Source organism: Notamacropus eugenii, chromosome 2 (genome assembly GCF_028372415.1).
Source record: "Notamacropus eugenii isolate mMacEug1 chromosome 2, mMacEug1.pri_v2, whole genome shotgun sequence".
Taxonomy (NCBI): Eukaryota; Metazoa; Chordata; class Mammalia; order Diprotodontia; family Macropodidae; genus Notamacropus; species Notamacropus eugenii.
The window spans coordinates 299,294,540-299,321,631 of NC_092873.1; the positions used below are offsets into that span (position 1 = coordinate 299,294,540).

The window sequence follows — 27,092 nt, forward strand, 5'->3', positions numbered from 1 at the left end:
TACTGGGAATTAGTATATACTTTTATGCTCATTGACTTCAGTGGAAAGATAGGAATAGATGAATACAGCAAGAAATACATTGGAAAATGTGTATCAGGAATAAGGAATGAAGTCAAAGACATGTAGACTACACAAGAGCTTCATGCCTATGCATCCTGAATATTTCATTTGAGAAAAGAATATTGATATGGTGATCACTGAGTAACACTGAAAAAGTTGAATTGATATTTTTAACAGACAGGAAATAGTATTGATAAGGGAATGAATTCTGGAATCAGCTGTGTATCACAAGACCTCTAACTTATTTATATCAAATTTAATATAAAATTTTAATATAAAGGGGGGCGGAGCCAAGATGGCGGAGTAGAAAGACACACATACACATAGCTCCGAACCCACAACCCATAGAACATCTGTATAAAGTAACTCACGGCGAATTCTGGAGCAGTGAGGCCACAGCACAGTGGAGCAAAGGAGATTTCTGTTCCAGAGGGACCTGCAAACCTCTCGCAAAAGGTCCGTCGCGCTGCAGACATGGAGCCCAGCCCAGCCCTGCCGCGGCCGCGGCACCAAGAGGAACAGATCTGAGCAGGCTTCAGGGACGGGATCTCCAGCGGCCGCGCAGGTCCCTCCACCCACAGGTGACGGGGGTCGGTGAGAGGGTCTCTTTGGCGGGTCGAGAGGGGAGTGGGGTGCCCCCATAACTCAGGCCCCCTCGGGAGGCAGAGGCTGAGGCAGCGGCAGACCAGGGCTCCCCAAGCAGGCAGGAGCCTGGATCCATTGTTGAAGGTCTGTGCATAAACCCCCTGAGGGAACTGAGCCTGAGAGGCGGCCCTGCCCCAACCTGAGCACCTGAACTTATTCTCACACTGAATAGCAGCCCTGCCCCTGCCGAAGCCCCGAGGCTGGGGAGCAGCATTCGAATCTCAGACCCCAAGCTCTGGCTGGGAGGATCAGGAGGCGAGGTGGGTGTGAGGAGAATATTCAGAGGTCAAGTCACTGGCTGGGAAAATGCCCAGAAAAGGGAAAAGAAATAAGACTATAGAAGGTTACTTTCTTGGTGAACAGGCATTTCCTCCCTTCCTTTCTGATGAGGAAGAACAATGCTTACAATCAGGCAAAGACACAGAAGTCAAGGCTTCTGTGTCCCAGCCCACCCAATGGGCTCAGGCCATGGAAGAGCTCAAAAAGAATTTTGAAAATCAAGTTAGAGAGGTGGAGGAAAAGCTGGGAAGAGAAATGAGAGACATGAAGTAAAAGCATGAACAGCAGGTCAGCACCCTGCTAAAAGAGACCCAAAAAAATGCTGAAGAAAATAACACCTTGAAAAATAGGCTAACTCAATTGGCAAAAGAGGTTCAAAAAGCCAATGAGGAGAAGAATGCTTTCAAAAGCAGAATTAGCCAAATGGAAAAGGAGATTCAAAAGCTCACTGAAGAAAATAGTTCTTTCAAAATTAGAATGGAACAGATGGAGGCTAATGACTTTATGAGAAACCAAGAAATCACAAAACAAAACCAAAAGAATGAAAAAATGGAAGATAATGTAAAATTTTAATATAAAACTAAAAGAATGAATAAAAATGTGAAAAGGATAAGTTATACAAAATGAAAGGTAATAATGGTTGCTGCCCTTGAGGAATACACATTATAAAAGGGGAAGTAAACATTCAAACAACTGTACCCAATATATCAGATATATACAATGTAAATAGGAAATGACCTCAGAGGGAAGGCACAAGTATTGTGAAGGTGGAATTGTAGGGAGAAGAAAACTAGAAAAGACCTCTGGCAGAAGAAGCTCAGATGTGAGCTATGTCTTGAAGGAAGTCAGGGGAGTTAGGAGGCATAGGTGAGAAAGGAGAGAATTTTAGGCACAGGGGACAAACAGTGAAAAGGTGTGGAGTCAGAGATGGAATTTCACATGCAAGTAAAAGCAAAGATCTCTCAAGTACCCATCAAAATTTGTCAAGATTGCTTGAAAAATATAACAACAAAAATAATGGTACTTAATGATTCTCTTCTCATCACCATAAATTGAGGCATAAACAGAAAGACAGATGCACACCAAATATCTTCACTACTATCCTGAATCAGATCCAACACAGATTCCAATGTGAAGAATTAAAGTCCCTAAAGATGTTGAGATCTTACAGATGTGACTGTTTTCTGATGACTTCTTGTTGTTCATGTCAAACCTTGGAATACTGAAAAGTTTCTCACTACATGAGACCTGTCACCACTCAAAAGAATTTTGACAAAATCAAACATACAGGAAAAACCAAGTGAATGACAAATAGCTACTTTGTAGAATAAGACATACAGTTAGATGGGCAACCTATATAACTTGGATAGACACAACAAATTGGGTCCAAAATTAAACAGTAGGAAGAGATCATGTTGTACTCCTTTGGGGAAACTGAAAAAGTCCTTTAATGACCTTCAACTTCTTTCCAGAAAAAAATGGCTCATTTTTTTTTTTAATACCAACACATGCATTTTCTTCTGTCTGCAAGTTATGTAGCACCACCTACAAAGAACTAAAAATGAGTATAGGACAACGAAGAAGTATATGGTTGGTTGAAGGTTGCAACACACAATGAATAAACTCTGAAGAAAAGGAACCAAAGTAAAGGATGTCACCAGAGAAATATCTGACAAAAAAAAATAGAATGGGGAGGATTACATCACAAGAGTAAAAGAAAACGAACGGACAGATTACATGCTGTCCTCGCTCCTCCTGATGTCAGAAGAAAGGTTCCTAGCATGGTGGGTGAACCCTCTGGGGGGAACTAATATGAGAATCTGGACAGGCATGTCTGGTTTGGGATCTGCTTTGCTGGGAGGGGCCCTCATATCACTGAGATCGCAGATCCATCTGAATATACACTTACAACATACTGTGGAAGTAATGGTGTTCATTCTTCATTAATAAAATTATCCTGAAGTAATGAAATATTGTTTTACTTACCATTGCTGCATGACTTCTAAAATATAGCACCTCTCTACATTCATTAATGAAAAAGATGCCACATTCATCCTCAGATCATGAGTTACCAGAAGTAGAGATAACATAGGAAGCATGGGAATGCTTACCAGGAGGAGGATTCTCTCTCAGCCATACCTTAGTGGAATATTTCCTCCCAGGTGGCAAAAGGAGAGGTGCTTCCTCTGTCCCACTGGAGACTCTCTCTGGATGACTCTTCATTTACTGAGTTAACATATCACACATGAATAGGTGACTGTGATCTTTCCCTCAGAAAGTAGGAGTCTAATAAGAGTCTGGAGCTCTGCCTAGGTCATTGTCTCTTCCTTCTCAGATCATGAAACTTTTATCACATGTAAGGACACCCAAACTTCTTCCAAGCCCTGTTGTAAGGACCAATTTTATTAAAAGAAGCTTTGTTCCCAAAGGATTACTTAAATCAAAGTAACACTGTGGTGTTATTCATCGTCATCACTCCAAAAGATTTTTTAATTCAAGCTGATAGATGGTGGCACACTGGGAACTATTCATCATTTGCAGGAGATGCAGTGCCTGCCCTCAAGAAGGTAAAAATCTGAACTCCATGTCTAAAATAATATAAATCTCTTCGTTGATAATGCCTTGGCGCTTATGTAGGTATATTTCATTTTTAAAATGCTCTGTTACAATGTTCTAATTTTAATTTAAGCTAAAATTTAATCTGGACCAGAAGTTCTTAAACTTTTTTTTTTTTTAAATGGAAGGCTAAGGACCCCCTTCTTGGAATAATGTTTTTAAATACCTAAAATCAAATAGTGAGAATTACAAAGGAAACCAGTGATATTTTTAAAAACAAGTTCACGGACACCAGGTTAAGGAATTGCTGATCCAGACACCACAAGAAGATTCTCAAAATTAAGATATCAGATGATTTAAAATGACTTTTAGATTACCTTCACAAAATTGCCATTTTATTCAGGAAGAAAAAGTAGCAACTTTGCCTTACAGCTTAAGGTCATTTTCCCCCTTTTGGCAACTTCCTGATATTTTAATGAATCATTGTGATGTAAATATATGCTGATGGGCCATGTTCTAATTAATGATGTGATACTCTAGGATGCAAAGAAATTCTGCTTGAAATAGGCCAGTACCCTGAGACATCACATGTGCCTACAATGACATACACCCCTGCTTCATTTCACCCCTTCCTCCAAGACAAATGCTAAGTGTTTCTCTGCTATATTATGAATATAGCAGAGTTCATAAACAAGACAGGACAAACACAAGGGTGAGCACAGCAGGAGCAGGATGTGCTTGATGGAGTTAAGCGACAGCTTTTATGGAAAATGGAGATAGAAAGGTTTTTTTAAGACAAAAGTTTTTGAAAAGAAAAAAGGTTTAAGAATCTGACAATCAATAACACATGGTATTTGCAGGCTTTGACATAGCAAATAATATTTTAAAGCAAAATATTTTTAAAATCAGTTCCTCCTTCCCTCACCTGCTGATGCTTGGGTTCCAGAGGTCAGAGTTTCCACTGTGACAGTTCATGACATCTCAAAGAGGGAGAGGAAAAAGCTTTTTTGTGCTTGCAATGTCAGTGGTCATTTGAGAAGAAAAACCAAAATCCTGACATTAATTTGTTAGTAAAGGAGGAATGCCATGTTTTTAGCACAAGAAAATGATATCTAATTCCATCTGGTGAGACTGACTGATTCGTAAGCTTGAAAAGTTTAGTTCACTGATTTAAAAAAATATATACACAAAATCGCTGAGTACGTTAATTATACTTAATACAGCTCTACATAGATTTCTTTTCTATAGCAAGTGTCTAAATCACTATTTATTAAATGACTATAGGCTCCAAAGTGGAGTTGGGTGTTGCCAATGGATAGAGTACTGGGATGGGAGTTAAGAAGATCTGAGTTCAAATCCAGCCTCAGACACATACTAGCTCTGTGACCCTGGACAAATCACTTAACCCTCATCTGTCAAAGGAACTAGAGAAGGAAATGGCAAACCACTCCAGTATTTTTGCCAAGAAAACCCCAAAAAGGGGTCACTAAGGGTCAGATATGACTGAGAAGCAACTAAACAAAATAACAAAATAGACCCCAAAAGGGCAAAACCATATTTTACCTAAATTCTGCATCGAGTGCCCAGTACGATGCTCTACACACAATACATGGCTAATAAAATACTTGCTGACTTATGTTGAAAATGCAGTAGAAGACACTGATTGTCAGAATTAAGTGTTTTGTCTTTACATCATGTGCAAGGATGAGCTATTAAAGGTGTCTGAGGAGAGCAGTGACTTGATCAAAACTGGATTATACAAAGAGTAATCCAGCAAATGTATAGAATGGATGTGAACAAAGGGAGACTAGAATGTGGGAGACGTGTGAGAAATTACTGCAGTAGTTCAGATGAGAGGTACATACGGCCCAAAGCCAGAGAAGGTGCCAAAGGATTCCTATTTTCCATCAGATCCAAGCAGGTCAGGTTTGTACCTGTTCACAGGGTCCTGCAGCTCTGGCACAACCTTGGCACAGACAAAACTCTAAGTAGTGTAGTAGCTTTTCTTATCAAGCATAGAGAAGGAATAAAACCATGACATAAGAAGAATGGTACGATCCATAACGGATATTCTCTTAGGGGCACATTCCTAGGTCCTAGTGGGGCCCTTCATTCACAGAATTCCAGATCCAAGATCCAGGACTAAGCTGTTTTTTTTTTTTTTAAAACCCTCAAGATGGTTGGTAATCAGAGCCACATACCTGATACTCTACACTTAAAAGGGGTCTACCCACTGCATGGACTCACAGAACTTGGACTCTAACTGGAGATCAACACTGGCACAGAAGAAGGTCAGTAGGTAGTTCTGGTACATGAAGGCTTTGAACTCAGGATCCAGTTCACCCTGTCCCCTCTGGAGTACCAAGTGGATATCAATAACATACCCCAGTGCATGAATATGCAGAACTTGGCCCCCTCTAATGAAGAAGACAACAACCATGCATGTAGGCTTTCCCATTCTAGAGTTTACCCCAAAACTTTGGAGAAGGAAAGATGCCAGGGAGTCTGGAGATCTAACAAATTTCAAGATCTACTGGTTTTGAGGATCAAACTCTATTGATTGGGAACCCCTGACAAAAGGAGGGAATCCTGTACTGTGCACATTTCCTCTCTTAAATAAACTAGTCTAGCACTTAAAGATTCTCTCCAGGTTCTTGGAGTCTGTGCTAAAAGGTTCTAGAATTGGCTTAGAATGTAGGATGTAGAGTGTGGAGAATTACACACTGAAAGCAAAAATCTCAGAAGCAAAATAAGTTTTGTGGCACAAAGTTCAGCATCAACCTCCTAAAAGAGTGATGGTCACAAAGTGAGGCAACTGTCCTGCAAATTTAGCTACTACAGAAAGTATAAATTGAACCATAACTTGTTCTCCAGGGCTCCAAAGCAGAAAATCCTGCTCTTTAGCCCACATATAGGATGGCCTCATCTTAAAATGTAGGCATATGGTCTATTGAAAATACAGGTTCCATTATACAAAGCTCTTTCTTGATCTAAGGAGAGACCAAATGGCATGCTATTGCTTCCTATCCACATTTTGAAATAAAAAATAAGAAAAATACAGGGGCAGCTACAATTGGCTCCAGTTGGTGTGAATAATGAGATTTAGTTGTCAGATTCCTGGAAAACTGCCAGTATGGTCACTAGCCAGACAGATATCATGTCTTCTTCACACAAGGGGCAATGAATGCAATTTTAAACAAAGTCAAATTTTAAGAAAGGAACTCTAAAATGGAGTGAAGAGGGGGAGAGGTAAGTGAGAAATGACAGATTATTCCTATGAATGAGACCTCTTCAAGCAGTAAACCATTTCTTTCAGAAAAAAAGGGTAGGGGAAACAATGTTAATTCAGTTTTATAAGAGCAAGGTTTCCCCCCAAATAAAGCATGTGCATTTTTTTGAAGTGTATGATGGAGGAATCCTAGATTTGACAAGCTGGCAGCAATCTTTGTGATGTATTATCCTGGGATATATATTGTCACTGCAAAAATAAAACATACTACAAAACTGGAGAGCAGACACTGCTTGTGATCATTAGACAGACTGGACCAAGTGCTTCAATCCTTTGATGCCCCTGACATATTATTTTCTGGATGGTATCCAGTAACCCAATGCAGAATATATTTTTCTCTACTGTATCCAGATGGCAAATGGAAGAGATCAAATTCAACAGTTTCTGAGCTAACCTTAATGGATGTGAAAGGCTGGCTCCTCTACCAGCTTTTCAGGGGTCTGCAACGCAAAAAGCCTTTGAACAAAGAGACAAATAATTGGCTTTTTTCTCCCTTCAAAACTAAACATGGATGTGGTAATCTGGTTCAAATCCATCTTCTGGTTGAAAAGCACAGCCAAATATCTGATCACTTCTGATCATTAAAAACTCTCATGACACTTTTCGCAAGGCTTAGATGAGTGTTACTCTTGATATCCTGGGCAATTTTCTTCTAAAGCAATTATTTTCACTCTTCCTCTATTTCCTCTACTGCTTTAGCTGGATAGAGTACAATTTTTGGCTTCCTACATTAATACTTGGGTAGCACTATCATATTGCAGGATTTCCCAAAGATGGTAATCAAAATGTGATGGATCATATGGGTTAGAAAACTGTGTGCTAACTTGTAAGTAGACACTAGAATTTCACTGTAACCCTGTTTGCTATAGAGAGGAATTTGGCATAAGGAGGCTCTGTCTTGGACCTTATCCAAAATAGGATTAATAAGAGCACTTTACATAAAGCCTAAGTTTCACTTATAAGGCAATCTTGCAGCACAGACCTTAGATAGAAATTTAAAGACTGGGTCCATAAACATGCATGCCTTTGTACTTCTTATAATTTCTGTATGTAAGAAAGAAAAGAAGATAAAAAAAAATTACATTCAAAGGAGGAAATGGGTATAAAAATATTACAAAGCATTCAAATGTAGGTAATTTTATGAGACACTGTATATACACATATATGTATGGGGATGGGGATTAAAATGGTGTAAACTGAAGAGATAGAGACCAAATAATTAAGAAATTGCTATCTGAACAAAAGTATATTTATGTTCTTTTTTTTTGGGGGGGGGGGAGCTTATTTTATTAGAGGAGAGAACAGACTGGAAGATTAAAGGGAGTTTTCTTCCCCTAATCACTTAAACTGCAAAGCATTCTGAGAAGCCTATATCTGATATACAAATCCCGTTAATAAAAAGATTTGTTCTGTAAAACTTGGACTCGGCCAAAAGGCCACACTCAAAGACCTAGAAGGCCACATGTGGCCTCAAGGCTGTAGGCTCCCCACCCCTGTACCTAGCACTTCCCTGACTTGGAGACATATAGCCACCACTGGCTATATGCTCAAGTATTGCTGTGCTAAGCAGAGGCTCCATTTATTCATTCATTCATTCCTTAAATAATCATTTATTAAGTGGCTACTATATATAAGTATTGTACAGTACACTAAGAAAGATCAAAAGAAAATTAAGGCATGTTCCCAGGGTTCACTCTTAGGAGCTCCCTCTAGGAGAGAGGATATGACACAATAATTCAGGAAAAAATAAGAATATAGTTCAGAATATTACTGTCCTCAACAAAGGGAAAGAGCAGGGGAAGAGAAGATATGTCCAGAAGGCAAAAGAAAGAAACAGAAGTTGGGGTCATTCATTCAGTCTCTCTTCCCCCACACCCAAAAGTATGGACGTTCAAGGGCTACTTACAGGACTCATCTTACTTTGGATAGGAGCTATGACTTGCCTCAGCCTCCTCGTACCTGGGATTATGGGAGTGCACCACCATACCTATGACAACTGCTTCTATTACGACTACAACAACTTATCGTTTGCTCCTTTAAAAAGCAAAAGTGGTCATGAGCAGGTTACATAGAAAAGAAACTCTGTGTCACTACCTCTCTAAGCATGGTAAAAAATGGTAAAAAATAATGAATCTCTCAATCTGTTTTAGTACCAAAGCTGGTCTTTTCCTCTCCTCATCTGACACTTGACTTACTATCGACCCTACTTTAACACAGATCTGCCTTGTGAATAACTAGGCAGCATTTAAAACTAATGCTGACTCATTCATTCCTCATCATAGAGTCTCTGTACTCTATAAACCACCTTATTGGTATAAAATTCCTGCTCAGTTTCTTGCAGAAGACAACAATGCTTCTCGGTCTCCTGTGGTTAACTCATCACTTTATTTTTTCACCTACTAGGGGAGCATCTCAGTCTGCACCTCTGTGATATTTCCCTAGAACCAACCCAGATTCAACAAAAGAAGGGCACTTTGTAGTCATTGTCTATGATAGGCCAGGTCAAACATTAGTCATTCTGAAACCCATGGAGGAGCATTTTCTCTTTGTATTCTCCCCAAATGGTCTAGAGGATTATCAGTTAGGTGAGGTATTACTCTCTTTCTGACCAGAATCACCTGAAGAACTAGAGCTATGATGACTTGTGTAGAAGCCATCTATAGACTATATTTTGACCACCACCAGTATAGATTTTTGACATGGTATTCTTCATAATTTGGTTTCTTGAGGAGAAGGACCTCACCTACTACTTTACTAAGGCCATCTATTATAATCTCCTTCATGTCATCTATCCCACAACTAAAAATCCTCCACATTTTCACCCATCCTCTCATCCTTTGCTTTACTCTCAGAGGATGAAATGTTTTTTCTCTTCTATGCACACTCTTTATCCACTGTATCTTCTCCTTCCTATTCACCTCCTTTTGGGAAGTTACCCTCTTGACTTTCCTTCTTACTCTTTTATTTTCCATCTCTTCCTACCCACTTGCCCAGTGGAGTTACTAACAACTGACAACTGCCTACAAATATTCTCAGGTCTCCCTTAAAAACAAAACAAAATCTTTGCTTTACCACTATATTCCCTAAAGCTATGATCCTATCTCTCTGTCGCCCCTTTACCACCAAAGTACTAGAAACAATCATTCACACTCCCTGACTTCATCTTCTCCTTAGAGTTTCTGCCATCTGGCTTCTGAACCCAACAATCCAATGAATTTTTTTTTTTTTGCAAAAGTTGCCAATGACGTCTTAACTACTAAATCTGAATTTTTATTTTTGCTCAATCTTCTTTGACCTTGACCTTCCTGCAACATTTGATACTGTTGATCAAGGTCCTGAATCCAGAGGTGGGAAACCTGGGGCCTCAAGGCCACATGTGGCCCTCTAGGTTCTCAAGTGTGGCCCTTTGACTGAATCCAAGTTTTATGGAAGAAATCCTTTTATTAAGGGGATCTGTACTGTGAAGTTTAGGTTCTGTCAAAGGGCTTTATTGGAAGGAGTATACAGAATTCAGAGTTAGCAGACCTGAGTTTGAAAAGTGGCTCTGGTTTTTACTATATGCATGATCTTGGGCAAGTCACTATATCTCTCTGGGTCTCAGTTTTCTTATCTGTAAAAAGAAGTTGGACTTGAAGGCCACTAAGGTCCTCTATGATCCTATGTAAACAGCTAAGTATACACAAGATAATTTGAGAAGACAAAAAGCACAAACAGCTGGGAGGATCAGGAGAGGTTTATAGGATGTATGTGAATTGAGTCTCAAAGGAGGTTAAGAGGCAGAGGTGAGGTAGAAAGCATGGGGGATGGATGGACCTAGGCAAAAGCATAGAGCAGTGAGATGGTGAGTTGGGTTCTCAGAACAGCAACATATGTTCAATTCAGGCAGGACATGAGCATGCCAAGGGAAGTAATGAGCCATGAACCTGGAGAGGGAGGTTGAGGTCACACTGTGACAAACTGAGGAGTCTGTTCATTCCATTCTTCAAACACAACACTCCAAATTCTGACCTTTGCACTGCTACTCCCAGGCCTGGAATGCCCTCACTCTTCTCCTCTGCTCCTTGGAATCTCCAGATTTCTGCTCAGCTCTTTATCTAGTACATAAGCCACCCCGATTCCCACTCCCATAGTTGCTAGTGTCTTCTCCCCAAAGTTATCTCATCCTCATTCTGTACATAACTACGCATGTACAGATTGTTTTCTTCTCAAAAACCTTATGCCAGGGACTGTTTCATTTTTATCTGAGCCCCCAGTATTTGGCAAACAGACATTTAATAAAGGATTGTTGATTTTTATCTTAAAAACAATAAGGAGACACTGAAGTTTCCTGAGTAGAGTAGTAATATGGTTAGTTCTAGACCATACTATAGTGAAGTTATTTTGGCAGTCATGTGAATGGATGGATTAGAAAGGTAGACTGAAACATATGCTCTTAGAATCACAAGTAGCCAAAGTTAGCAATTGAAAGAATCAAATTTTTGTTTAAAAAAAAAGAAACATCAAAAAAGTCCACATACAAGTGAAATTTTAGGGGCAATATAAATACAGTATCACTGCAATGAGTAATACATTTTCATACCATAATTTAGCAAATATTTCTGTCAAAATTACCTGGAAAGAGAATTTTTCTCTTATTATTTTTCTTCATTTTGTCCAAGCAGGAATTAGTCTAAATAGGGACTTTTACCTCTTTTATCTTCCTACGCATCATCTCTGTTTTTTCTTTAAAAAAGGACTCCAGCTATAAATCCTAAGCAGGACTTAGATGGATGTCTCTCTAGTAATCCATCTGCATCAGGGCTTACCACCTCTTTTCTGCCCTTGGGGCTCTGCTCAAGCTGACCTCTTGGCTGTGGATTGTGTGTAAACATAACTTCCTACAAGCATCTAGGGACTCATGTGTTAAAAGCCTCTATTTTATACAAAGCAAGTCAGGCAGCAACAGCCAAATAGAGATATGGACAGGAGGAGGTTTTGCTCTTTTCTCATAATTCATCCAGACCAAACAACTTTGTAGGAGAAGAAAAGGCAGAAGAACATTTATAATTTTCGCTGTGCCATGCCACCATAACAAGACATGCAAATGGCCTACGTGAAATTGATTTTTAAAGTATCACGCAATTCAAACCTGATTAATTTGAAAAAAATGACATAATATAATTATACTTAACTACCTGATATTTATTTTGTGTTTTTTCTCCATGTGCCCTTCCAAACTCTATCCCTGGGGTACTCTCATAATCCACTGGCTTACCTCCTACTTATATGATGCTGAATAAAGCTAGAGAAAAATCATAAAATTGTGCTTAGTGGGTCACTAGAAATTTATGTTACATAATCTCATTTGGGCAATCCTTTTACTCCTCCCTAATTAACTCTCTACCCCACTCACTACAGCTCCTCAAATCTTCCAAAGCCCTCCCTACCTCCACTGTCCCAGCTGAGAATCTTGTGTCATATTCCACTGAAAAAACTGAGCTCAGCCACTGAGAGCTCCCTTGTCCCATCTTCTTTCAAGCAGATCCCTTCTGCTACTATCAAGATAAAGCCCTCTAGATGCACAAGTGATTCCATTCTATCCCTTCTTCAAAAGACTGCCCCCTCTATCATCTCTACTCTCTAGCTAGTCTCCAGTCTCTCCCTGTACTGGCTGCTTCCCTGCTGCCTATAAAAACTCCTCACTTGATCCATCCATCTCTTCTAGCTGTCATCCTATAACTCTTCTTCCTATCTTGCCTTAAACCCCTTGGCAGGGCTGTCTACAATCAGTCCCTCCACTTCCTTTCCCCTTATTCTCTCCTTAACTCTCTGTATTCTGGCTTCCAACCTCATTCAACTGAAATTGCTCTCTCCAAAGTCACCAGGGATCTCCTATTGAATCTAATGGTCTTTTCTCAATTTTCCTCCTTCTTGACCTGAGCAGTGTTTAACCAACTCCCTCAGTCACTCTGTTATCCTCAATACTCTCTTCTCTGGATTTTTGTGACATTACTTCTAGTTCTCCTCTTATCAGTCAGCTAGCTCCTTCTCAGCATTGTTGTCTGAATATTCATCTAGATCATGTTCACTAACCATGATATTTGAAGAAAAAATATACAGTGCACTGGCCATTCAGAAGGATACAGAAGGAAAAATTGAATATGATGTAATTGCTTGACAGGGAGAAAGGTCAAGGTCAAAGGACAAAGTTATCTATAGCAAATACACTGACCTGGTTCCCAAATAAGTTAAGGATGTAGAGGAACCAGATCTCCAAAGTCCTGTCAAGCTATCAAAGAGATTACAGAAAAGAAATCTAGGTTTTAGAAGGTTGCTTCAGCTATGCCAATTTTAGCCACAAATAACCTAACACCAGCTTATTAAATCCAGCACATACCATCTCAGCAAAGAATGGCTTTCAATTCTGGAGCTAAGCAAATACTTATTTTAACTGGATGTTCCATAGACATCTTAAGTTCAATGTGTCCAAAATGAAATTCATTATCTTTCCTCAAAACCCTCCCCTCTTCCTAATGTCCCTTATTATTCTACTACCATCTTCCCAGGCTCACAAGCCTCAGGGATTGGAGTCAGAAAGACTCATCTTCCTGAATTCAAATCCAGCTTCAGACACTTACTAGCCATGAGACCCTGAGCAAGTCATTTAACCCTGTTTTTTTCAGTTCCTCATCTGTCAAATGAACTGGAGAAGGAAATGGCAAATCACTCTAGTATCCTTGCCAAGTAAACCTCAAATGGGATCACAAAGAGTCAGATATGACTGAAATGAATGAACAGTAACAAAGAGTTCAGTATACTTATTATGAGTATTATATGGGTGGAGGTTGGACTACATAGTCCTTGGGATCTACTCCAACTCTGAGATGTCAGGCATTATGCTTACCATTGAAGATACAAATACAAAAATAAAAGCCAGTCCTAGTCCTACAGAAGCTTGGGGGAGGAAATATATATAAGTAGAGGTGAAAAAAAGGTATTTTGGTTTAAGAAATCCCAGAGACAGAAAACAAAACAGTAGAGCAATCAACTGACACTTCTAACAAACAAGAGAAGTGTTGATTTGACATGGTTTCGGGGGAAGAATAAGGATATAAGCAGTAGTAGCTAGGTACGTTGGTAAAAGAATGGCTGGCTGGATATAGAGAGAGAGATTTTACCAAACAGTACTGCCCAGTCAGGGCTGGAGTTGCAAAAATTTTCCAGGGCATAGTCTCTGGAGGTCAAGTTGGAGGGTACAGGGCCAGCCACAGTAGGTTGGAAAATGGTCATGGTGGAAAAACAAAAACAAAATAAATGATGTCCAGAAAATATCCCAAGGCACTCTACGAAACAAGGCATACTCTGTAATTTAATATCCAGCAATGAGACACTACGGTTGGTCTCAGGATTCAACCAATTAAACACCACCAAATTTCTTATCATCACACCTTGGTATCCAGTCCACAAGGATTGTGGAACATTCCTCCAATTTCTGTATTTACTTCTTTGAGGTTTACTTATTAAGTCAGTCTTCCGATTAACTTTGTTTTCTGACTTCATTTAGAGATTGTCAATATTCATGTGGTTCATGTCAATATTCATCTGCTTCTGTGGTATGATAATTTAGTTACTAAATCAAAATCTCAACAACTATGAATCTTTGTCAATGACCCTTGGTCCCCTTTCAGACCACTGTCACTGCAGAAGTAAGAAGGACTGAGCCATTTTATTTTATGGGGAATCATATCTAAATAATTTTATCACCGGGTGATCAAGCAACTGGTTGTAAGCTATTTATTAGATATATTTCCAAAGTCTAAGGGGTTTAGTGGATAGGAAAATGGCCTTCAAGGTCTGGGTTCAAGACCCAGTGCTAACAGCTAACCTCTCAGTGATCTCAGCAATTCTTTACAAATACAAGTTGCAGAAAGGGTGTCAAACCTCATTGCTAGAGTGTTTCTTACCCTTGTATAGGAACTTTTAGACCTGTGAAAACAGTCCCAGTCCCTATTCCTTATCCCCATGAAGCACATTCACTCCTTTGGTTTTCTAACTACTTCCTCCCCAACTATTTTTTGTTGGGTGACACCTGGAAAAATGAAACCATTTTTTTCTACCTAGCATATATCCCATAACTTAATAATGCTATGCCTATTTTTATCCATTCCTATATATTGTTACCAAAAATTGTGTGATGCAACTCCACATGTAGCCTTTATGTTTTAGAATACTGAGTTTCAACAATACAAGTTCAGTAACAATTATTTTTCTTTTGTCACATTGTATTTCTAACTACTTTAGAATATGACCTCCCATTAGTAAGCCACTTGTAAAACCATCTTTAAAAACCATAATGTTTTAGTATGTATAGTTATTACAAATACAAATAACACTATGACCCCTTTATTTTTATTTGTCAGTAAGAACACCCTCAGTTATGGGAAGGATTGTCTGAACATAATTTCAGGATAAACTCAATTCTGTGCCTTTCTAAAACTGTGAATGCTAAAATATGAATTTCTTTCCTTTGTTCTCAGCTCAAACAAAATATTTTCACTTTCTATACATGTTATGAGATATAATAAATATGTCTAATGCATGTGTTTTAATCTTCCCCTCACATATCTCCGCATCTGTTCATGGAGCTCTTCAAAGGAAACTTCTCAGGAGAGGAAGGCACATACAGGAAAAGTGGCCATAAATTTTTATGGGTCCTTTTCTAAGACCATTTTAACAATAACACCATTTGACAAACATGCTTCTCAGACATCTAGAAATTTCTCAAAGATAACAATACTGCCTATTATTTATGTAGCAACTCATACTTTTAAAAGAGGTGTGAAATACATCATCTCATTTGGCTTTTTTTACAACTCTCAAATTTAAATATAGTTTGGATTCACTATCTCATCCTTGAAAACAAAATGTCATTATATAGAAGCATTACTGAAATTCTAATTTCCCTAAAAATTCATCCCAACTTTAACCAATTTTTTATGTGGACTGCAAGAATTCTCTCTATCTAATTGCACTAGGTCTTGGAGCAAATTAGATTACCAAATACTAACCCTGAACAGTTCTGCTGTTTAGCTATGAATGTGACAGAAGCCACAGGAGAGGATGCTGATGTCACTTCTTTAGTGTTTATTATCAGTAAAACGCCTCATACCAGTCAGACTGTACTTTACCAACATATGTTATAGGATTGTCTTATTTCATCAAGATTTGCATTCATTTATTTAAAAAGGATTTAAGTGCCTACTATTAAATGTGGCAGCTAGATGATATAGTGGATAGAGAGCTGGCTCTAGAGTCAGGAAGACCTAATTTCAAATCCAACCTCGGACATTTATTAGCTGGTGACCCTGGGCAAGTCACTTAACCTCTCAGCCTCCGTTTCCTCATCTGATAATAATAGCACCTAACTTTCAAGGATGTTCTGAGGATCAAATATGTAAAATAAAATATGTACAAATAATATATATATAAAGGTAAATAAACATGTGTAAACCTATAGCACCTTTAAGAGCTATGTAAATTATAACTATTATTATTATGTGTACTACCAAAGATTAAAAAATTATAGGCCTATATTCTACTTTGTCATTTGCAACTTTTGAGATAAAAGAGGGAATCTAGAATCAAAGCAAAGCTATAGGATCAATGCCCTATAGTATTTACCAATATAGTGTGTCATTAATGAGTTTTTTGGTCAGTCAAAATAAAAATGCTATAATAATATTCTAACATTCTGAGGATAATTCAGAGTTGTGTCCTCCTCCTCAGCTAGTTTTCCACTCAATTTCTACAGGGTCTGTGGTGCAGAGATGCTGGGCTGGCAGCCCCTCTTGTCTTTCTACTCCCTAATCTCTGGGCAATCCCACTTCCACCCTATGTCTTCCCTACATATTCCCAGCCTCAGCATGGAAGCACCCCAACTATTGTGAAATGATGCCAAATTAATCCTGACATGACTATCTGACATCATTATCTCAGTCTGATAAAAATGCAAAACTCCAATTGTTGATTTTTTCAAGTTCTCATAAAAGATGGGATTCTTCCAGGCTGCATTCCTAACTCTTCAGACTTTTTCTACCATACAAACTGAAGGCCTACAGAGCTATTGTGCTGACCTCATTGATGTACGCCTGTGAAACCTGGACAGTACACTAGTGCCATACCAGGAAATTGAATCACTTCCATTTGAATTGTCTTAAGAAGATTCTGAATATCACCCGGCAGGATAAGATACCAAACACTGAGTTCCTTTCTTGAACTAAACTGCCAAACATTCAAACTGCTTCAGAGAGCACAACTCTGATGGGCTGGCCACGCTGTTTGAATGAAAAATATATACTTGCCAAAAAGACTATTTTAGGGAGAACTTACACAGCACAAGCATTCACATAGTGGTCAGAAGAACACATACAAGGACACTCTCAAAGTCTCTCGTAAGAACTTTGGAATTGCCACCGTACACAAGAACAAAGTCCAAATGGGTACACAATCTAGGTATAAAGGCTGATACTAAACAAATTAGGGGAGCAAGGGATACTGTATTTGTCAGATCTATGGAGAATGGAGAAATTTATGACCAAACAAGAGACAGAAAACATTATGAAATACAAAATGGATAATTTTGATTACATTAAATTGAAAAGCCTTTGCACAAAGAAAGAAAATACAACCAAGATTAGGGGAGAAGCAGAAAACTAGGAAAGAATTTTTACAACTAGTGTCTGTGATAAAGGCCTCATTTCTAAAATATATAGAAAACTGAGTCAAATGTACAAGAATACAAGCCATTTCCCAATTGATAAATGGTAAAAGGACATGAACAGGCAGTTTTCAGAGTTAGAAACTAAAGCTATTTATAGTTAGATGAAAAGTGCTCTGAATCACTTGGTTAGAGAGACACAAATCAAAACAACTCTGAGGTACCACATCACACCTATCAGATTGGCTAGCATGACACAACAGGAAGATGATAAATGTTGGAGAACATGTGGGAAAGTTGAAACACTAATTCATTATTAGTAGAGCTATGAGTTGATTCAACCATTCTGGAGAGCAACTTGGAACTATGCTCAAAGGACTACAAAAATGTGCATACCCTTTGACCCAGCTTTCTTGCTTCTAGGATTGTATCCCAAAGAGATCATAAAAATGAGACCAGGTCCCACATGTACAAAAATATTTACAGCAGCTCTTTTTGCAGTGGCCAAGGACTGGAAATCAAGGGAATGCCCATCAATTGGGGAATGGCTGAATAAGTTGTGGTATATGAATGTAATGGAATAATATTGTGCTATAAGAAATGAAAAACAGTTGGATTTAAGAAAAACCTGGAAAGACTTATATGAACTGATGCTGAGTGAAATGAGCAGAACCAGAACATTATACACAGTAACAGCCACAGTGTGTGACGACTGTTTCTGATAGACTTAGCCCTTCACAGCAATGCAAAGACTTAAAACATTCCAAAGGACTCGAGGCAAAATGCCATCCACATCCAGAGAAAGAACTATGGAATCAAAGCACAAAATGAAGCACAATATTTTCTCTTGTGTTATGTTTTTTTTTGGTTTGGTTTTTCTCATGGTTTCTCCCATTCATTCTAATTCATCTATGCAACATGACTAATGTGATAATGTGTTTGATAAGAATGTATGTGTAGAACCCATATAAGAAGATTGCATGCTATCTCGGGCAGGGAGGAACGGTGGCGGGGAAGAAAATTTAAAATTTATGTAAGTGATTGTTGAAAACTGAAAACAAATAAATTAATTAAATATTTAAAAAAAAAGAACTTTGGAATTGTGTGATATGAGAGACACTGGCACAGAACCACTCAGCACGGCATGCTCACATCAGAAAAGGTGTGCTCTATGAGCAAAGCAGAATTGAAATAGCTCAAAAGCAACACAAGATGCATAAATTTAGAGAATCCACCCCAAATTTTCACATGGATTATTTGTGCCCAATCTGTAGTAGAATATTCCAAACTCATATTGGTCTGATCAGTCACAGTCAGACACAATGAAACTTGACTCTAGCATAGAGACATCATTTGGTTCTCTTCGAGAATGAAGCATAACAACCAAACAGCCATACAAAAGTAATCTCTTCAGTCTGGAAACTCAGTCTATCCCCAGACTTCTCACAACAGAAGCACACTCCACTCCTGGGGCCTTTCCCATTTATTGGCTACTTCCTCCTAGAACTTCCATTTTAAAGAGATTGTCTAAGTCATCCATATCATCAATCCTCCCCAGATTCTGCAGTCTTGATTCAACCAAGTCCTGTTTCTGGTACCAGTAATTTGCCTCTCACCCCACCCCACCCCACCCCTCACCTTTCAGTTTCCTTTCATATGCTATATTTCTCTTCCCCACCCTTCAGAATGTAAGCTCCTTGAGAGCAGGGACTTTCTCGTTAGTATTTGTATTTTCACTGAATGGACATTACCTCACTTTAAGTGAGCACCTGAAAAGGCCTTCAAGGTCTCCCATTGCATCCTGGGCCATCTCCAGTCATCCTGATGAATATCTGGTCATTGGATCCACATGGCTCAGGAGGAGAAAGTGAGGCTGGTGACCTTGCACAGCCCTCCCTCACTCAAAACAAAGTCAAGTGCAAGTCATGTCATCATTTCTCTGATGTCACGGTCCTCTTCAAAAACGAAGGACGAACACAATTCCCAGCACTCATTACAATAGCAGGAGCTTCTCCAACTAACTTCTACTTCAATATTTCATTACCGAATGGAGATAATCCTAAGCATTTTGAAGGCTGTCAAGTTCCCATAGGTAAATTCTGTTAAGCTGGAAACCCTTTAAACATGGACATTGTCCAAGAATTAACCTGGGTAAGTGTAGATTCTTCACCAGAAGGTTAGCCACCAAGTGGTAAGGTTTGGGTTACTGGTGACTGGATACTAACTGGCTTCCTTTTACCTGAGTGTACAGTTCTCATAAAGCTGAAATCATGAATCTTCTTAGATAATGAAAAAAGTATGATGATCACTGCTCTGGATGCTGAACACTTCCTATCCACGATTCCAACACCTCAATCCAGGGAGAAGACAATGCATTGGCTATGGGGTGAAAGATCTAACTGAGGGAAAGTTCTGAGTTGAGGGTCAAGTACCAGTAAAGGGCGAGTTTGGGGGAGTAAACATATCAGATAAAAATCTTATTTACTCATATTTCCCTTAACCTTCCCACTATGGGAGCTGCCACCTGACCCCAAAATTCCTATGAGATTTAAGCAGCTTGGTATGGTGGGAAATCATCTGGATTTGGAATCTGAAGCTTGAATCTAGGCTCTACCCCTTTAACAGTGTAAACAAGCCTACTGACCCGTTTCCTTTTCGGTAAAAGAAGGCATTTAGAGCAGGTCCCTTCCAGCTCTAACCTGATGTTTCAATCGTATTTTCTGGGAGATGCAACTGAGCCTCCCAGTTGGGGGAGGGGAAGGCACGACTGCATAGTAAAGGTCTACCCAGACTCAGGCCTAAGGCTAGAGGGTAAAATACATGCAAGTGCTGGATCTGGAACACAGAGATCTGGATTCCAATCCGTCCTAGACCGCTGGATAGCTAGAGGGGTGATCCTGGGAAAATCCCTTAATTCCTCTGGTCCTCGGTTTCTCCACAAGCAAAAGAAGGGTCTAGGCTAGATGACCTCTAAGGGTCCTTCCAGCAACAGTTTCTGGTTTCCAACAACAGAAGAAACCGTGCCCGGAAGTGCCAGGAGGAGGGGAAGGCACTCGAGGATCACCGCACCCGACCACTCCAGCAGAGGGGTAGACTAGAGGCAAGAGCTATGATCACGTGATAGCGTCGGCGCAGGGCCCCGAGCAAGCGCGGTCTAAACGTCCGCACGTCACGTGACGTCGCCACGCACCGGGTCAAAGGTCACTCTTCCAAAAAGAAGGTTACAGCACAAGCGCAGGGCTGCGCTGTGCCACTGCCTCTCTTTCCCACAGAAAAAGCGAGGTAGAAGGAACTGAGAAGAGTCGTGGAAGGGAGGGAGGGGCCGTGGCAGCGACAACTGGTAGGGGGAGGCTTTTTTTGGTTACCTGGGGCTCGGGATCCGCCACGATTCCGCCGTGTAATGCCCGAATGAAGCTGCGGCATCCACGCGCTTTCCGCACCAGGTGCAACGCCATCTTGAGAGAGGCAGGCGCCAGCGGCCTTGGGTGACGTCATCCGGCCAGCGCCGGAAGTTTAGTTTCGGACAACCCTTCCCCCCACCCCCACCGTGCTCCGTGTCAGCTACTATACTTCCCTCCGATCCTCTTGAGTCTTCTCGAGTTTGCGCTTCAGTCTCATTCACCAGGCCTCGCGGAAGACCTTTCCCTGGACCTTTTTTCAGAAAAGCAGCTGGGAGCGATGTAGAAAGAAAAGGGAAAAAAAAAGAGCCGCACGGTGGAAAGGACCGAGGGGTTGGTCTGGAGGAACGAAGACTGGGGGCTGGGGAATTGGGGGGGACGCGAGGAATCTGAGCTCAGGTTCTTGAAGATCGGCTTGTGCCAAAGGGATTAGAGGCGTGGGTCCTGGGGCCGCGGGTGGAAGTTGCCAAGGGGGAAAAACCAGTTAGAGGCACTGTGGAGTGGAACTGGCTCGGGGGTAATAGATCCTCCCTCCCGTTGGCTTTTAGTCCAAGGTGGAGGAGGACCCTTGGGTATTTCCCAGAGGGGAGTCTGAAGATAGGACTTGCTAAGGTGTTATCAGTACACAGATTTCTGTGTTTCCTGATTGGAAATCCAGAAGCAGCTGACAGAGTAGGAATATCCAGCTTTCTTGCAAAGATTTTTTTTGGGGGGGGGGCGGGGAGCACTGTGGGTCAGATTGACAGTAGGGACCCAATAATCACCTGTTCAGTTTATCACAATAATAATAATAAAAGCTAACATATAGGAATTTTTTTTATTGTAGTTTGACATTAATGTAATTTGGCATTAATATTTGACACTTGAAGCCCCGTGGTAGGTGATTTGTAAATAAGACACTGACCCCTAACAGATGATAGTCTCGGGAAAGAAGCTGTAGTACTAGAACATACAGGACCTAGAGGAGGTAATAAAGAAAGTTCAGAGTGATTTGTTGTACACGGTGTTTGGAAGTTATGAAAAATAAGTCAGCCATTTACATTAAGTATTGGCAATCTTTGTATTAACAAGTTACACACCCGATTTGCCTTTGTTTTATTCCCTGTCCTGTATGAACTCCAGTTATAGTCAACTTTGGTACCTTTCTACAGTCTCAGATCACTTTGATGACCCTGTTAGTCCCCAACCCCGCAGAAATCACCCTTATACCCGCTTTCTTCCCTGACTGGAGAATGTCAGAAAATTTCAATAATTATTCTTTATCTTTACCCCTGACTGAGAACTCATGCTATTCAGCATACCTGTTGCTCATATCTTATTGACTGTTTATACCCCCTTATCATAAGGGGTGGTTGAAATACTTTTTCCTCTATCAGGTACACTAGTACCTCGGCTTCTTCCTAGGAAACGATCTGGCTGGCAATGATATTGAGAAGACAAATTCATTAGATTTAATTACCTTGAATTCACATTGAAGAAGGTATGACCAAGTGAGTAGAGAACTAGCCTTGGAACCAGAAAGACCTGGGTATAAGGCTTACCTCTGACACATGTAACCGAGGACAAGTCACTTCTCCATGCTCTTGACAACTGCTAAAACTTTTAGGTTGCAGAAAAGGGGTCAACCTGAATTGTTAAAGGGAGTTCCTTTATACAGGAATTCCCTTTACCAATAAAATCAGAGCCATGTCAGTTGCTATGCCTTTTCGTATTTAACTCACCTCCACAACTGTTCATACCTGTCCTCTCCTCCCGATCAAGGCCAGCCCCTCCACCTGACCTTGATTCCTATCCCCCTCAACCTCTTGTGATACTTTCATTAACCGTTCCTCTTGCATCTTCCATCTCCATCCTCACTGGCCCCTTCCTTGAGTATGTTATTCCTTCTAGCTGCCATTCTATCTCACATTGCTAAGGATGTATCTACTTACCCTTATCCATCTGCTTGGATCCATCCATTCAACTGTTAGAATCTTGCTTACTTTGTCACCATACTAACAAAAGACACTAAGTGATCTAATTGCTAAGTACAACAGTCTTTCCAGTACCCTTTTTTGTTAGCATTTTTCTAATTCTTTGCTTGTCTTCAAAGGCATTTTTTTCCTTTTGTACCATTAGGGAAAATCATCTAAATCCCAGAATCTTGTGGAACATAGTGTTTTATTCTTGAATTCAACCTTTATGCAGCATTTTAAACTCAAAGCTCTGTCTTAAACACAGAAATAGAACTCAGACACTGCTCTCAAGGGTTTGCAATCTTACTTTGGAAAAACTCCTACTCTAATAATAGAAGTATGATAAGGACAAAAATCCAAGAAGGCAATTGAAAGTGATATTTGAGGCCCCTTTCCTTGTAGCCCCTCTCATCTCCTTTTTATATACTCATTAGTCTATTTCATCAGATTCAGCCATATCTCTAAATGACTTCTAAATCTGTCTTTTTAGCCCCAGTTTTCCTTCTGTGAACCAGGCACTGTTCTAAGTGCTGGCAATACAAAGAAAAAAAAAATCCCTGCTCTCAAGGAGCATCATCTTCATGTATGAAAGAATATAATACCTTAATGTATCTGCTAGCTAGCCATTATTATCCCATTGATATGAGTCCTCCTCCTTTGGTGCATGTTGTACCTATCTATACTTTATTCTGTGCAACCCTTATTCATGGCTTTCCTTAACTCTTTCACAGGAAGCCCACTTTTTTAATTCAGTTTTTGTTGCTGTCTTTTTTTTTTTTTTTACATCACCTAGATTTCCCATCATATTTTTTCCCCAAAGAACCAACCCATATAATAAGGAGTGAGAAAAGGAAGGGAAAAAGAATTCTGCAGATCTAAACAACTTACCATATAGGTCTGATATTTTATGGACATCTATGATCCCCTGCTTTTTGAAAGAAGCAGAGGAGGTGCCTTCTCATGGAGCCTAGCCTGTTACATTGCATTTGGGAATCTACAGGGTTTTTAATCAACGTAAAATTGTTCCTGAAATAAAGGCTCACCCTTTGAAAGATACTTGCAGGGAAACCATATGACTGTAAATTATGGAATAGTACATTTTCCTAAGGATTATTTATAGTGGGAAGGCAATGATGAGAACTATGGTAGATATGCTATCAAATAAAGAGTTGTACACAAGAAGCAATGTTGAAAATGTAATACTAATGAAAATAAAAGATATTCTATAATATATTGATTAAGATATACATTCTTTGAGACCATGGATTTTTTTTCTTTTTATGGTATTCCCAACGTAAAGTACAATAATAATAAATGCTTGAAGACTGACTGATACCACACGAGAGATATGAGTAGAAAAGAAGGTAGGTCAGTTATGTCATAGGGCTTGTGGAAAGACAGGCAGAGTGATGGATTGTTGGTACAGCTGTGAATTGTTAAAACCATTCTGAAAAGCAATCTGGAATTATGCAAAGAAAGTGACTAAAATGTTCATTTTTTGATCCACAAATTCTAAAATTAGATGTATATAGGCAGTCAATGACAAAAAGTCTCCATATTCATTAAAATATTGATAGCAGCACTTTTTGAGCTGGTAAAGAATTTTAAACCAAGTAGATGTCCATTGACTGGAGAATGGCCAAACAAGTTGTGGTACATACGTGAATGTAATAGAATATTATTGTGTTGTAAGAAACTATGGACATGATGAAGCATGGAAAGACAACATAAAGCAGTGCAAAACAAGCAGATCCAGAAAAACAACACACCCCAAAACTGTGATGCAGTAAATGAGCATTACAATAAAATAATCAAAATTGAATGCTGTGAAATTCTGACCTATATAACCATCTTTTCAGGGACTGTTCAAGATGAGGAGACAGCCCAGTGGCTATTTAACTGCATATCCTGGTTTGGACCACAGACATCCTCAGCTCACTTGGATTTTCCTCTAAGGAGAGTTAGGCCAAACTTTTTGAGTGATTATGGGTTTAATTTAGGAGATTCTGCAATATTAGAGGACTTGGTGCCCTTAGCACAGTGTCAATAGGCAGCCAGGTTACTCAGTGGATGGAACGTTGGGCCTAGAGTCAAGAGGACTTGTGATGAACTCAAATCTGGCCTCAGATCTTAGGCATGTTACTTTAACCTCTCTTTGCTGCAATTTCCTCATCTGTAAAATGGGGATAATAATAGCACCTACCTCCCAGGCTATGTGAGGATCAAATGAGATTTTTATAAAATGCTTAGCAAAGTTCCTGACACATAAGATTTTTAGCCATCATTACTTTTATTTTTAACTTTTTCCACTCCACCCCAGCCATATTCAATCAGTTGTCATGTGTTGCAGATTCTATCCATAAAACTCTTAGATAGGACAATATCTTTCATATGATCAAAACAAAATCTTTCATATGATAGTACATCAAATGTTTGAAGGCTACTATCATTTTCCTCCCTGAATCTTCCTTCATCCCAATTAAACACCCACAGTTCTTTCAATCAGTCTTCATCATGCATATATTCCAGATCTGTCACTATCCTGGTTGCTTTCCTTTAGATGCACCTAGATCATCTAAATCTTTAGTTCTCTAAATAATTTCTGACTAGGGCAGGGAGCACTGAAAGTCTTAATGGGGCCTAAGATTGTATTAGTGAATATTGGCTGCTATATAATAATAACTAATATTTACATAGCATTGTAACAGTTACAAAGGGTGTGTGTGTGTGTGTGTGTGTGTGTGTGCCTGAGTGTAGATTATTCCTCAAAATAACCCTGTGAGGTAGGTTATTTTATATCTATTTGACAGATGAAACGGAGGCTGAGAGACATTCAGTGACTCATCTAAGGACACACAACTAGGTATCAGAGGCAAGATTCCAACTCAGAAATTCTTGATTTCCAGTCCAGGATTCTATCCACTTAACCACACTGCTGATTCATATTAAACTTCCAAGATACTTTTTCACACAACTATTATCTAGCTGTTCTTTCCCCTTGAAAGGGGTGAAGGTGATTTTTTTTAAACCCAAGGGTAGATGTGTACAATTATTGTTAATTTTTATTCTAGCTCATCCAAATCTTTTTACATCTGACTTCTTTGTCCAACATTTTAGCTTCCCTCCCAGCTTCATGTTCTCTGCTAATTTAGTGATAATATAGGAAACATAACTGTTTTCTAGACAGGTGAGCTAGGTATGATTCTTGGCCCACATACAGTCTTCTGAGGCAGACTGGCATGAAGAAAACAAGACTGAACTGACAGTACCTGGGTTGTATCCTGACTGTTTCACCTACTAATGGGGATCTCGGGGAAATTATTTCATTACCTCTTTGCACCTCAGTTTCCTCATGTAAAATAAGGGCCTTGAACAAAATTCTAGCAAAGCTTTCTTCCTAGGAAGCTTTCCATAGAAAAATGAGAATGAGACATTGATCTACCCTAAGCAATTCTCGAAAAAGGAAATGGGGTTACTGTGGCATCACCTGGTCTTTCGGAAGCCATGCTGGCTTTTATTGATCATGGGCTTCCCTGCAACTCACCCCCTTAATGCTGTTTTTATAGAGTTTTTCCAGGAATAAAAGTTAAGCATACATTTGAGAGAAATTACTCTATTCTATTGATTGTCAATTGTTAAATTTGGATTGAGGTTTTTCCCTTTCTGTTTCCTCATTCAGAGATCAACCCTCACAGGTGATTCAGTCAGTCTGTGAAGGACATTACTGATAGATGAGATTGCCCAAGTCCTCTAGGTACATGCTGTGCAATCATGGGCAGGACCCCATTCAATCAGAAGACCTTATGAATCTAGACAAATTCTTGCTCATAGGAAGTTTATGCCTTTGCAGCCCCGGGTTGGAGGTTAAGGTAACCCAGTTTATAAAGGAGAGAACCAACCAGAGTGATCTGGGTACAGATGGATTTCTTTGTCCAGATTGCTAGAATCAGCTGAATCTTATGATCAAGTCACATCCTCAGCATGAGAAACTGAAGACTTTTAGCCCATTATCTCATTAATGTGCCCACCCCCTAATTAATTATTCACCAGTCAGGATTGATTTTCAGGTCAGGGACACCTCCTTTTCCAAAGGTATTGAAGAATTCCGTGATCTCCATGGTTTTGTCTTTGATTACTTAGAAAGACTACTGACCATTAATTTATTATTTGCTAGCCTAGTAAATTGATTATTAATTACCCAGAAACCCTGCCTC

General features: G+C 39.6%; 1 protein-coding gene across 3 annotated transcripts in view; it reads right to left on the reverse strand.

Moving 5' to 3' along the window:
- The window catches only part of WARS2 (tryptophanyl tRNA synthetase 2, mitochondrial), a 78,992-nt gene extending 57,939 nt beyond the window's left edge, over nucleotides 1–21,053 (reverse strand). The window contains exon 1 of one of the 3 annotated variants that reach the window (XM_072644517.1): nucleotides 20,891–21,053. In XM_072644517.1, the coding sequence (XP_072500618.1) occupies nucleotides 20,891–20,980 (90 nt within the window). In that variant the 5' untranslated portion in view covers nucleotides 20,981–21,053. Of the gene's footprint in view, nucleotides 1–19,276; nucleotides 20,617–20,890 lie in introns of those variants that run through there. The other 2 variants (XM_072644520.1, XM_072644519.1) reach the window with 2 other exon arrangements.
- Nucleotides 21,054–27,092: the final 6,039 nt, after the last annotated feature.